This window comes from Cyprinus carpio, chromosome A10 (genome assembly GCF_018340385.1).
Source record: "Cyprinus carpio isolate SPL01 chromosome A10, ASM1834038v1, whole genome shotgun sequence".
NCBI lineage: Eukaryota > Metazoa > Chordata > Actinopteri > Cypriniformes > Cyprinidae > Cyprinus > Cyprinus carpio.
In genome coordinates, this window is record NC_056581.1 from 19,611,348 (window position 1) to 19,621,347 (window position 10,000).

Consider the following 10,000-nt stretch of genomic DNA (forward strand, 5'->3'; position numbering starts at 1 on the left):
GCATGGATCCAGTATAATCAGAGCTGCCTCTGAACGAGCCAACGTTTCAGTGATCCATTCATAAAGAGTCACTTGCTTCGTTTCTAACTGAATCAGCCAGTTCGAACGAATCATTTGATTTAAATGAATAAATGAATCATTTATTAAAGGGACTTGCTGCTACTGCTGCTTTTATTGTCATGTTTATCCATGACAGGCCTAAACAAGCCACATTCAGCAAAATATAGTTTAATTTAAAATACATGAAATACTGTTTACAATTCGGTCACTGAGTATAATGATGCACACTTCAACAGTTTACATTAAGGACACTCACCAAGATGGACATTTTGTGAACAGACAGAACAGTTTGTGTGTAGATCAGGTCAGTTTAATTTCTAAGGCAGTATGACTGGCATGAAGTTTTCTTTCCGCTGAACTGATTTCATCGGACACAACGATTTAAACAAATATACACCTGTAACTGCGCTCGGACTGCAGGAGGATGGGCTCAGGTCAGGACTCACCTCGTTAGCGCCGCTGAACAGAGGCTCTCCGGTGTGCATCTCCACCAGGATGCAGCCCAGAGACCACATGTCGATGGCCAGATCGTACGGCATTCCCAGCAGCACCTCGGGCGAGCGGTAGAACCGGCTCTGGATGTACTGGTATATCTGAGGACACAGATACGTGTTACTGAGTGATGCTCGAGGAGCAGACTCAAATCAACACAAAGAGCACATCGACTGGACAGCAGCGGTCTCACCCGCTGGCCCAGCTGACAGGAGCTCCCGAAGTCCACGATCTTGATGGCGGATCTCTTGGGGTTGCAGAGCAGGATGTTCTCGGGCTTGAGGTCACAGTGGATGATGCTCAGCTCAGGCGTGGCCAGGAAGAGCAGCGCGGTGCACAGCTGCTGAGCAAACTTGCGCGTCAGGTTCAGAGACACGCCGCGGAAATTGGTGTTCCTCAGCAGGTCGTACAGGTTATAGGACAACATCTCGAAGACCAGACACAAGTGGTTCCGGAACATGAAATGACGTTTCAGATGAACTGCAGGAGAAAGAAAAACACAGTGGCATTAAGATGTGATACTGAGTGAAACACTCGACTGATGACACTAGACAGCACCCTGAGACACAGAACACACCGTCCCATAATGTCCCTCTGGGCAGTTTCTATCTCATCTATCAACAAAGAATTCATCTACAGCCATATATACAAGACAACAACAAAAAAATCCACTTTTGGTCTGCTTCTCCATAGTTATGCTTCTGATTTACTCAATACTCCTGCTGATAATGTTGCTTCTGTATGTTAAATTACTTTGTTATTCCTCATTGTTAAGTCCCTTTGGATGGAAGCATCTGTCAAATCATTCAGTGTACATTTAATGAAGATATCAGCCACTAGTACTCACACAAACGTGCTCTTGTACAGTACAGCTGGACTGACACCAGACACATGAATTCTAAATCACCAGAACAGCAGAAAGAATAACAGTACTCTTCTAAACACAAACAGTGACACAGCCCCAAAACAATTCATCATGATGTAGTAAAAATGACCATTATGTGGCTATGATATTTCATAATTAAACTAACCCATCTCTTATCTGATCATTTCGGTCAAATAGAAAGAAGAAAGTTCTGGCAAGTATTATAATATAAAAACACAGACAGACGGCCGGCGAATGATGAGCTGAAGCGTGAAGGGGTCCATTACTGTGACTGATCCACAGTGAGAGTCCCGCACGTATTCTGTCTCTCAAATGAATTAAGGCCTCTGCGTTCGGAAGAGTTTGCTCTCAGGTGCTTTCAACATTTCCAGAAATGACATTCACACAGATCTCATTCAAAGACTCTTCAGTGGCTTTGCGTGAAAACATTCTACATTTGAACAGCATCAGGTACAGAAGGCTTCATGATACTGCAGCTGTCTCCAGGAGTCCGTCTGTGTGAGAGAGGCACCTGCGACAGGTGACGCTAACACGGGACCCTGGCCTACATTTGTAAACATTTCTAGTTGACCAGCACGCCGTCCGCCCTAAATAGAGCGGTTCATTCCTCTCTAAACACGGTTTCATACACAACCAGCGACGTGATGAAGATACTTAACAGAATGTGTCCTCATGCTCGTTCATATTCCGAACTAAACCAACACTCAGGCAAAATGAGACGAAATATTAGAGAGCAGAAACCTAGAAAAAACATTCCCTGTAGGAGCTTTCTGAGAGTTTAACTCATTATCGTTGCTTCTGAACCGTGCTGATGTTTTGATAGCTGTGACAGTCACACATTACCGATGTAGTACTTCATCTCGGTGTCGTGTTTGTTCATGAGCTCCAGCAGTCGGACTTCAATCTGAGCCTGATTCAGAAAGGCCTTTTTATTCTTGATGATCTTGATGGCGACCCACTCCTGCTCCACGCGGTCATACGCCTTCACCACCTGCCAGCAGAGACGAACACGAGCGTCACACACACACACCACCAAACACACCAGCCATTCTTTCATAGCCAGAGGATCTGAGACACTGACCTGACCGAACGAGCCTTTGCCTATTAAAGAATCGATCTCGTATCTGTCCATCCATTTCTCTCCATTTTTAACGATGTAGTCAAAGTTGTCGTCATCGTAACCGTCGTTGTAAATCTTCCTCTCCTTCTTGTTGCTGGAGTCCTCGCCCTGACCCTGTTGGTGACGACGCTTCTTTTTTGCATAGTATACCTGCAAACACAGGGAACGTGTGAGAGGAGTGTGTGCATCACACACACACACACACACACAGGAATTAAAGGTCTTCATGGCGACCTGTCAAAATAAAAGTCTGCTTGAAACTGAAGAAATCAAGATGGAAATATATTACTATTGTACAGCAGAAGGTACTTCTCAATGTGATAATACTACTACTACAAACAATATATAACAAACAATATTACATTCATTTTAACAGTAAACCTCTGTTGTGCAGCACTTCGCTTGGAATTATTTCATTAAATTAAAATATGAATTAAATTTTTACACTACATTTAATCATTTAGCAGATGCTTTTATCCAAAGTGACTCACAGATGAGGATAATAGAAGCAAACCAACAAAGGAGCAAATGATATATGTTTTTAAAATAATAAACAGAAGGAAGGTAGATAGAAAAGAAATAGAATAGAGGGTCAAGTTATTGTTATCTTTTATAATAATTAAAAGTAGATGAAATAGAAAAAGAATAGACAACGCTAGTTTAAGAGGGTCATTTTGTTGTTTGCTTTTCTTTTATTATTAATTATTAGATATTAATGTTTCATGCCTTCATCTGGTTGCAGTAAAACTTGAAATACACAACAACAACAAACAACAACCTAGGTCCCTATTATTATAAACAACTTGATAAATTATTGAGCTGTTTTTATAAATTAATTTAATTAGACGTGAGTTTTGATTACAAAAATTAATTTTAACGATCAACACATTCCAACTAAAATAAAACTTTAAAAAATGAACTTTGAAGGAAATAAAACCGAATTTGGGACAAAAACAAAACGTATTTCATAGGGCCACTGATGCTAGTGATGCATTTATTCATGCAACACAGTCAACAAAAAACCTCTCTTTAGTCTATGTAGCACATGAGTTCACGTGCGTGACGCACCTCATTGATGTGTTTGTATGTTTTGATCAGTTCGATGGAGAGTTTTCTTAAAGGCGCAGTTGCTGGATCCCGGAAACACTGAGGCATCCGCCTCTGAACCATCACCATATCAGCAGTTACCTGTAACACACACACACACACACACACACACACACACACAGGACAGCGTTCATGAGCGCGAGTGTAGCTCATACAGACACTCACTATAACCGCACGCGAGTGTGTACCTGCGGGGCCTGCAGCGCAGCGGCTGATTGGTCAGCGGCGCCCGGCGGGTGACCATCACTGAACGGCGGGTGAGAATGGGGCGTCTGCGCATCCATCTGCACACCGGCCGAATGGAAAGAAAACGAGGGGGCCAGCCGAACAGAGGAGGGTTTGCATGCTGAGGTCTCTCCTCCTGTAACACACACACACACACACACACACACACACACACACACACACACACACACACACACACACAGGTGACAACCTCCTCCAAACTAGAAAAAGCAAGCCAAGTTTATTTATACAGCTCATACACGATGGTAATTCAAAGTGCTTTATATAAAAACGATTTAAAATAATCATAAAAAATAAATCACAACAATAAAAGCAGACAACAAACATTTTAAAATGACTAAATTAATTAATTCAAACTGTTTAGAATAATAAAAACAGAGAATACATAAAACACAGCACGAAGTCTAATGCTTTTACTTAGATATGAAAGACAGTCTCTTTTTTTCATCATTGTATTAATGTGCATCAGCGAAACAAGCCAGGAGCCCTGATCGGGTTACAGGAGATCCGAAAAAGCTCGGACAGAAATGGCAGATCATGCTTTTGTCACAAGACGACACCAGACACGTGTTACAGTTCTTCAGAACGACGGACTGAACGTTCAAACACACACACACGCAGGTCTAATCAGAGCTGATCGAGGGAGTGTGTGTGTGTGTGTTTATGACTCAGCATCAGCATCTCACACACACACACACACACACACACACGCTGAACTCGGTCACACTGTAAACGCAGAAACAGCGAGCGCACAAACACGGTCTCTAGTTTTCTAATCAGATGATTGCAGTGACAGACCTGTAGCGTGAGTGAATGATCTCACACTACAGACGTCTAGACGCCCGCTGAGGACTCCAGCAGCACCGACCGAACAGATAACAGCACAATAAAGACTACATGTGAGTGTTTGTGATGGATGTGATGTTTGGAAATGTGACGGTCTGCAGCGAGCGGGAATCTGCAGATCATTAAGTCGTCATTTATCAGCGTCTCTCCCCAGCAAACACAATGCAGCACATTCACACTGGTAACCAGCGCTCTCAAGCCCAGCAACAGTGCCTCATTACCACAGCCTACCACCAGGAAGATGCCGCGCCATTGGCCCGTCGGGTAAAGCAGCAGCCAATCAGGAAAGGGTATGCAAATAACCCACTTTTGTTGCTAGGGCAAAGCTCTGAGGCTCCGTCCAATAGGAAAACAGGTAAGAGGCATGAAATTGAATTGCACTTTGACACATTTCCCAGCACAGTTTAACAGTATTTGCTGACAGAAAAGCTCTCGGGTGAAGGACCCGGAATCAGTTTGTGTGAGAGAGGGGCCCCGGCCCCGGAGACGGACACTGCCACGGGACCCTGGCCTACATTTTTAAACATTTATAGTCGACCAGCACGCGTCTGCCCTAAATAGAGCGCTCGGTTCCTCTGCTGAGGCCTGAAGGAGCCTAGAGAACAACAACATGAAAAGAGTCGCACAGAATCCGTCCTCACATTCAGGACCAGAACTCTGAACAAGCATTGCATGATCTCACACACACACACACACACACACACACACACACACACACACGGGGTTAGGATCACTACTCACCTGTATGCATCGTCTTCTGACAAATCTCATATCATTGTGACAGGGGAGTCCATCTGCAAACCACAGCCCACTGCAAGACCAGCACAGACGAGTGAGCCACCACATACTGTACCTGTGTGTGTGTGTGTGTGTGTGAGTGTGTGTGTGAGAGAGGTTACCTGAAGCGCCTCGCGAGTGGTCTCCAGGTGAGAACAGCCCTGATGTCTCAGCAGGGTCTTGTCGTCTTCTGAGGTGCTTGAGTTGATCTTTAACTGTCACAATCATTGGTGAAGATCTGCGGTGAAATCAGTCCAGTTTAGAGCAGCTTATCAACACACATCAGACCACAACACAACACAAACACGATGAAGAGCTCCTCCTCATCCTCAGCAGCAGCAGCTCGTGTCAGGAGCTCGGGCGCCGGTCAAGGTTGTTCGCCTGCTGCTGACCACGGACTCCCGCGCGAAAGCGAGTTTGATGCAGATAATCAGCTGTCAAAACACCGCTAGCCTAGCCAGCTAACGGCAGAACGGCCGCGCGACAATAAAGCGCGCGGAGAGCGACAGTTACGCGTCCGGTCCGTCAGGAGTCGTGATGTAGAGAGCTAAACGAGCCGCTCATCTCAGAATCGTTCGCGCTGAGCTGTCGATACCGAGGCTAGCTGGACATTAGCAGCCCGGGCCTGTGCGCGAACCGGAGCCTGAGCGAAACGAGCGCGAAAACAGCCCCACTGTCGCGCTGCGCCTCCGAAAAAGCACAAAACGCGTCGCATCGAGCCTCAACCCGGACGGAGCGAGCGGATACGAGGCTCCGGTGCGCGGCGTCGGGATCGCTGAGGGCAGCTAACCGTTAGCCGCGGCGCTAGCCGTCATCACTCACCGTGCCGCGCGCGCCTCTTTCTGACGAGAGGAATGAAAATCCTCCGGGAGAATCAGCAATAATCCCCAATCGCCTTCTTTGGGAATCCCTTTCCAAAGTATGTCCGATGCAAAGCCTTGTAGAGAAAAGAACAGCGCCTCTCGGTGAGCGTCGGCGCGCTCCGCAGCGCAGCAGTCCCGCGTCCGTCAGTGACTCATCCTGCGCGCGCGCCGCCGCGTCCCCTGGACAAAATGGCGCGCGCGCGCGCTGCAGACCCGTGCACAGCGCTCGCGCGCTAAACCCGCCACGCAGGGCCGCTCTCCGTCGATACGATGCGCGAATCGGTGATCGATTTCTCAGTCGCTGTCAGGCGCCGCGGTCGCGCGCAAAGAGCGGTCATCAGTCATTTGAAGGAAGAAGAAGAAAAAAATAAAATAAAATAAAAAGTCAGGAACAAAATGGAAGCCGAGCGAGAACGTCTCCATGACGACCGTCCGTCAGACGGCCAAGTTCCCGGATGACCTCATGACGCAGGAGCCGTTCGCGGGTTGTCATGGAAACTGCCAATCAATTTTAGGCTTCGAAGGGCGTAGCGACAAACTAAGAGCGCGCGCTGTCAAGACATTATTCCCATAAACAAGCTTCAGAGAATCATTTACCGCCGTCTCCTGATTCATAAGTGCTTCTGTTTGTTCTGGCTTCCTCAGGACCAATAATGTACTAATGATTATTTCTAAAGAACGCAATATTGTGATCAGGTTAAGTTCGGTGTTTGAGTTTTTGTGTTTGATTATAATAAGTAAGTATTTACATAAATGTAGATTTCTGAAAGTTATTCCAAGTTTTGCGGCATTTAAAATGTTTCGAACATTATATTTCAATCCTTAAAGCAGCGAAAACAAAGAAGTACTAAAACTCAAGTTATTTGCAATATATATTAATCAACCCCTAACGATCAATTTAATTAATTGCTAATATTTTGATATTTAGTTTTGTAAAGTATTATACAAATTGCTTATATATATTAACTTAAATATTATTTATTATGTAAAGTTAAAGCGTTAAAGAACGTATAATTTGATTTTTAAATTGTATTTATTTATTTAATTAGCATTATTTTTTGTAAAGTAATTTATTTTTAATTTATTGTGTATAAAAATAAAAGAGGTTCAACATGAAAACGTTTAATAAAGGTAAAAATTAAAAATAAACCACGCCCTTCCAGATGACGTCAGCGACCATATGACGGCGACGCGGAAGCGAATGAACAGAAGCCGAGCGTTTCGCCACACACACACACACACACACACACCATGTACCTGCGGTTTCCTCGCCTCTTCACCTGTCGGTACGGATCCGGTGTAAGTGTTCAGGGCTGATCTGTGTGTTTATTTCAGCTCAGTATTGCTGTTATAGACTCTCTCTCTGTCCCACTAGAACTCGGTGTGAGTATTGTGATTGTTCTTCACGAGGATCATTTGATAACAGAAAACTGAAGCTGGTCAGAGTTTGAGAATCAGCATCTGAAGCTTCATCATTTCTTTCTCCAACGATGAGTGAATATTTAGGGGTTCAAGCACGCAGTGCTGAAACCCTCTTGTAATTGTTAGGATTATTATTATTATTATTATTATTATTAGGGGTTCAAGCACGAAGTGCTGAAACCCTCTTGTAATTGTTAGGATTTTTATTATTCTTATAGTATTATTATTATTCTTCCGCCTTAAAACGAACGGGCAGCCCAAACCGTAAGGCCTAGAGAGCTGAAACTTGGTCAAAAGGTAGTAGTCTTGCTCGCTATTCAGGCGCAAAGAAACCGCCTAATCGGCCTAACGGGGGCGTACAGCGCAAAATACAAAAATTTCAGACATTTTTGGCCCGCAGTCGTAAACCGTTTGACGTAGACTCAAAAACTTTACATCGTTGTAATCCTTGGGTTTGCCCAAACAAAAGTGGAGTCCGAAATTTTTGCTGTACGACGCACGGTTTTTCCGCAAAATTGTGTTATATCCGAAACCTACTTTTGCGTACTAGTCCTAGGTTTTTCACCCGATCAGAACCAAACCACTGCAGAAATATTCTCTGGACACTCAATATCAATAATTATCGAAAAAAAGTTGAAATTTTGATTCTTACGCGAAACAGTACGCCAAAAAGCATCTATGCTAACATTAGCCAAATGTTATTTTAGCTATAACTCTTGAATGAAATGAGATATCTTAACCAAACTTGGTACACATGTGTATAAGCTCAATCTTTGGTCAAATAAAAAAAAATTGCGCACCTCTGCCACTTGGGGGCGCTATAAGACAGAAAAAACACATAAATGGCTATAAACTAGGCAAGCCGTTGGTCCGATCGACTTGAAAATTGGTATGCAGTTTCTTTGTCTGAAGGGGCACAAATATCTATGAGGACATTGGCGTATCTCAAAAAACATGGCCGCCATTGTCCAATGAAGTTTGAGCTATTATTAGACAAGGTTAACGGAGGTCAATCAGAACGAAACTTGGTAGGCATGTTCGACTCATGGCCCTAAAGGTCTGTAAGAATTTTGAAAGAAATCGGCCACTAGTTGGCGCTAACGAGTTTTTTGGCTCTGTAATCACGTGGTGTTTCACATATGCATGCAATATGGATATCATTTGGTAGATCTCCTCATAGTGCACAACTTTGCCTCAAGAACCATTACTGTCAGTCAAATCGTTCATGAATTATTCACAAATATGTTAAAAACATACTTTTGCGAACTAGTCCTAGGTTTTTCGCCCGATCGGAACCAAACCACTGCTGTAATATTCTGTGGACGCTCTAGATCAATAATTATCGAAACGAAAAAATCTTGAATTTTGTTCTTTGGTTAGCTTTAAAGGGGTAATTTAGAAATGGAGATTGGCCAAACATACCCCTAAGCCTATAAAGCCAAAACAAATAGTCAAAACATTATGAAACTTGGTGAAAACATGTGGCAGATGACTCTGAACAAGCATGCAAAGATTCATGGAGATCGGACCATAGGTGGCGCTATAACAGTACAAAAGGTCTCAAAAACACTAAATTTTATATGGTAAATGGCCTCAAATTGGTTGAAAATGCTCATTTATTCGCACAAACACTAGATCTTCATATCGTATGATAGATATCCTCATTCTGAACAACTTTGCCTCTAGGACCAATGTTGTCAATAAAACTGTTAATTAAATATTATTTAAAATAAATGAAATAAGCTAATTAACAAACTAGTTCAAGGTTTTAAGCTGAAAATCAATGAAACCACTTCAGTAGAATTCTCTAGCTAATCTAGGTCAATATTTATAAAAAAAAAAAGTTAAACATTTGCATTTGGACAACTATAAACTGGTCATTTTCTGATATGTTCTTTACGTAGTGTAACCAAAGGCCTACTAATTCAAACAGAAAGCCCACAAATTCTCAAGACTGTGTAAAATAATGCATAATTTCATTCTAAAGAAGCATGCAAAATTTAAGAGAGATTGGGCAAAAAATATCACTCTAATGGTTAAAAAGGGTTAAAAAACACAGTGTGTATGTGTGTCTTCGTGAATATGCTTATAGAGTATTAATATAAAAGTTTAATAATTTAATTTCAGTGTGTGTATGTGTGTTGAGTGTCTGTGAGCCTCTTCTCCATTTTGGATGTGTTT

At 43.1% G+C, this 10,000-nt stretch overlaps 1 protein-coding gene across 2 annotated transcripts in view; it reads right to left on the bottom strand.

Annotated features, from left to right (window-relative positions):
* Positions 1–6,815, bottom strand: part of dyrk1aa (dual-specificity tyrosine-(Y)-phosphorylation regulated kinase 1A, a) — a 12,533-nt gene extending 5,718 nt beyond the window's left edge. Inside the window, exons 1-9 of one of the 2 annotated variants that reach the window (XM_042765666.1) lie at positions 6,357–6,815; positions 5,657–5,772; positions 5,499–5,568; positions 3,854–4,026; positions 3,627–3,746; positions 2,520–2,708; positions 2,282–2,429; positions 746–1,032; positions 507–653 (exon numbers count right to left, since the gene is read on the bottom strand). In XM_042765666.1, the coding sequence (XP_042621600.1) occupies positions 507–653; positions 746–1,032; positions 2,282–2,429; positions 2,520–2,708; positions 3,627–3,746; positions 3,854–4,026; positions 5,499–5,508 (1,074 nt within the window). In that variant the 5' untranslated portion in view covers positions 5,509–5,568; positions 5,657–5,772; positions 6,357–6,815. The remainder of the gene's footprint in view (positions 1–506; positions 654–745; positions 1,033–2,281; positions 2,430–2,519; positions 2,709–3,626; positions 3,747–3,853; positions 4,027–5,498; positions 5,569–5,656; positions 5,773–6,356) is intronic. The other variant, XM_042765667.1, reaches the window with a different exon arrangement.
* Between the last annotated feature and the right edge of the window lie 3,185 nt (positions 6,816–10,000).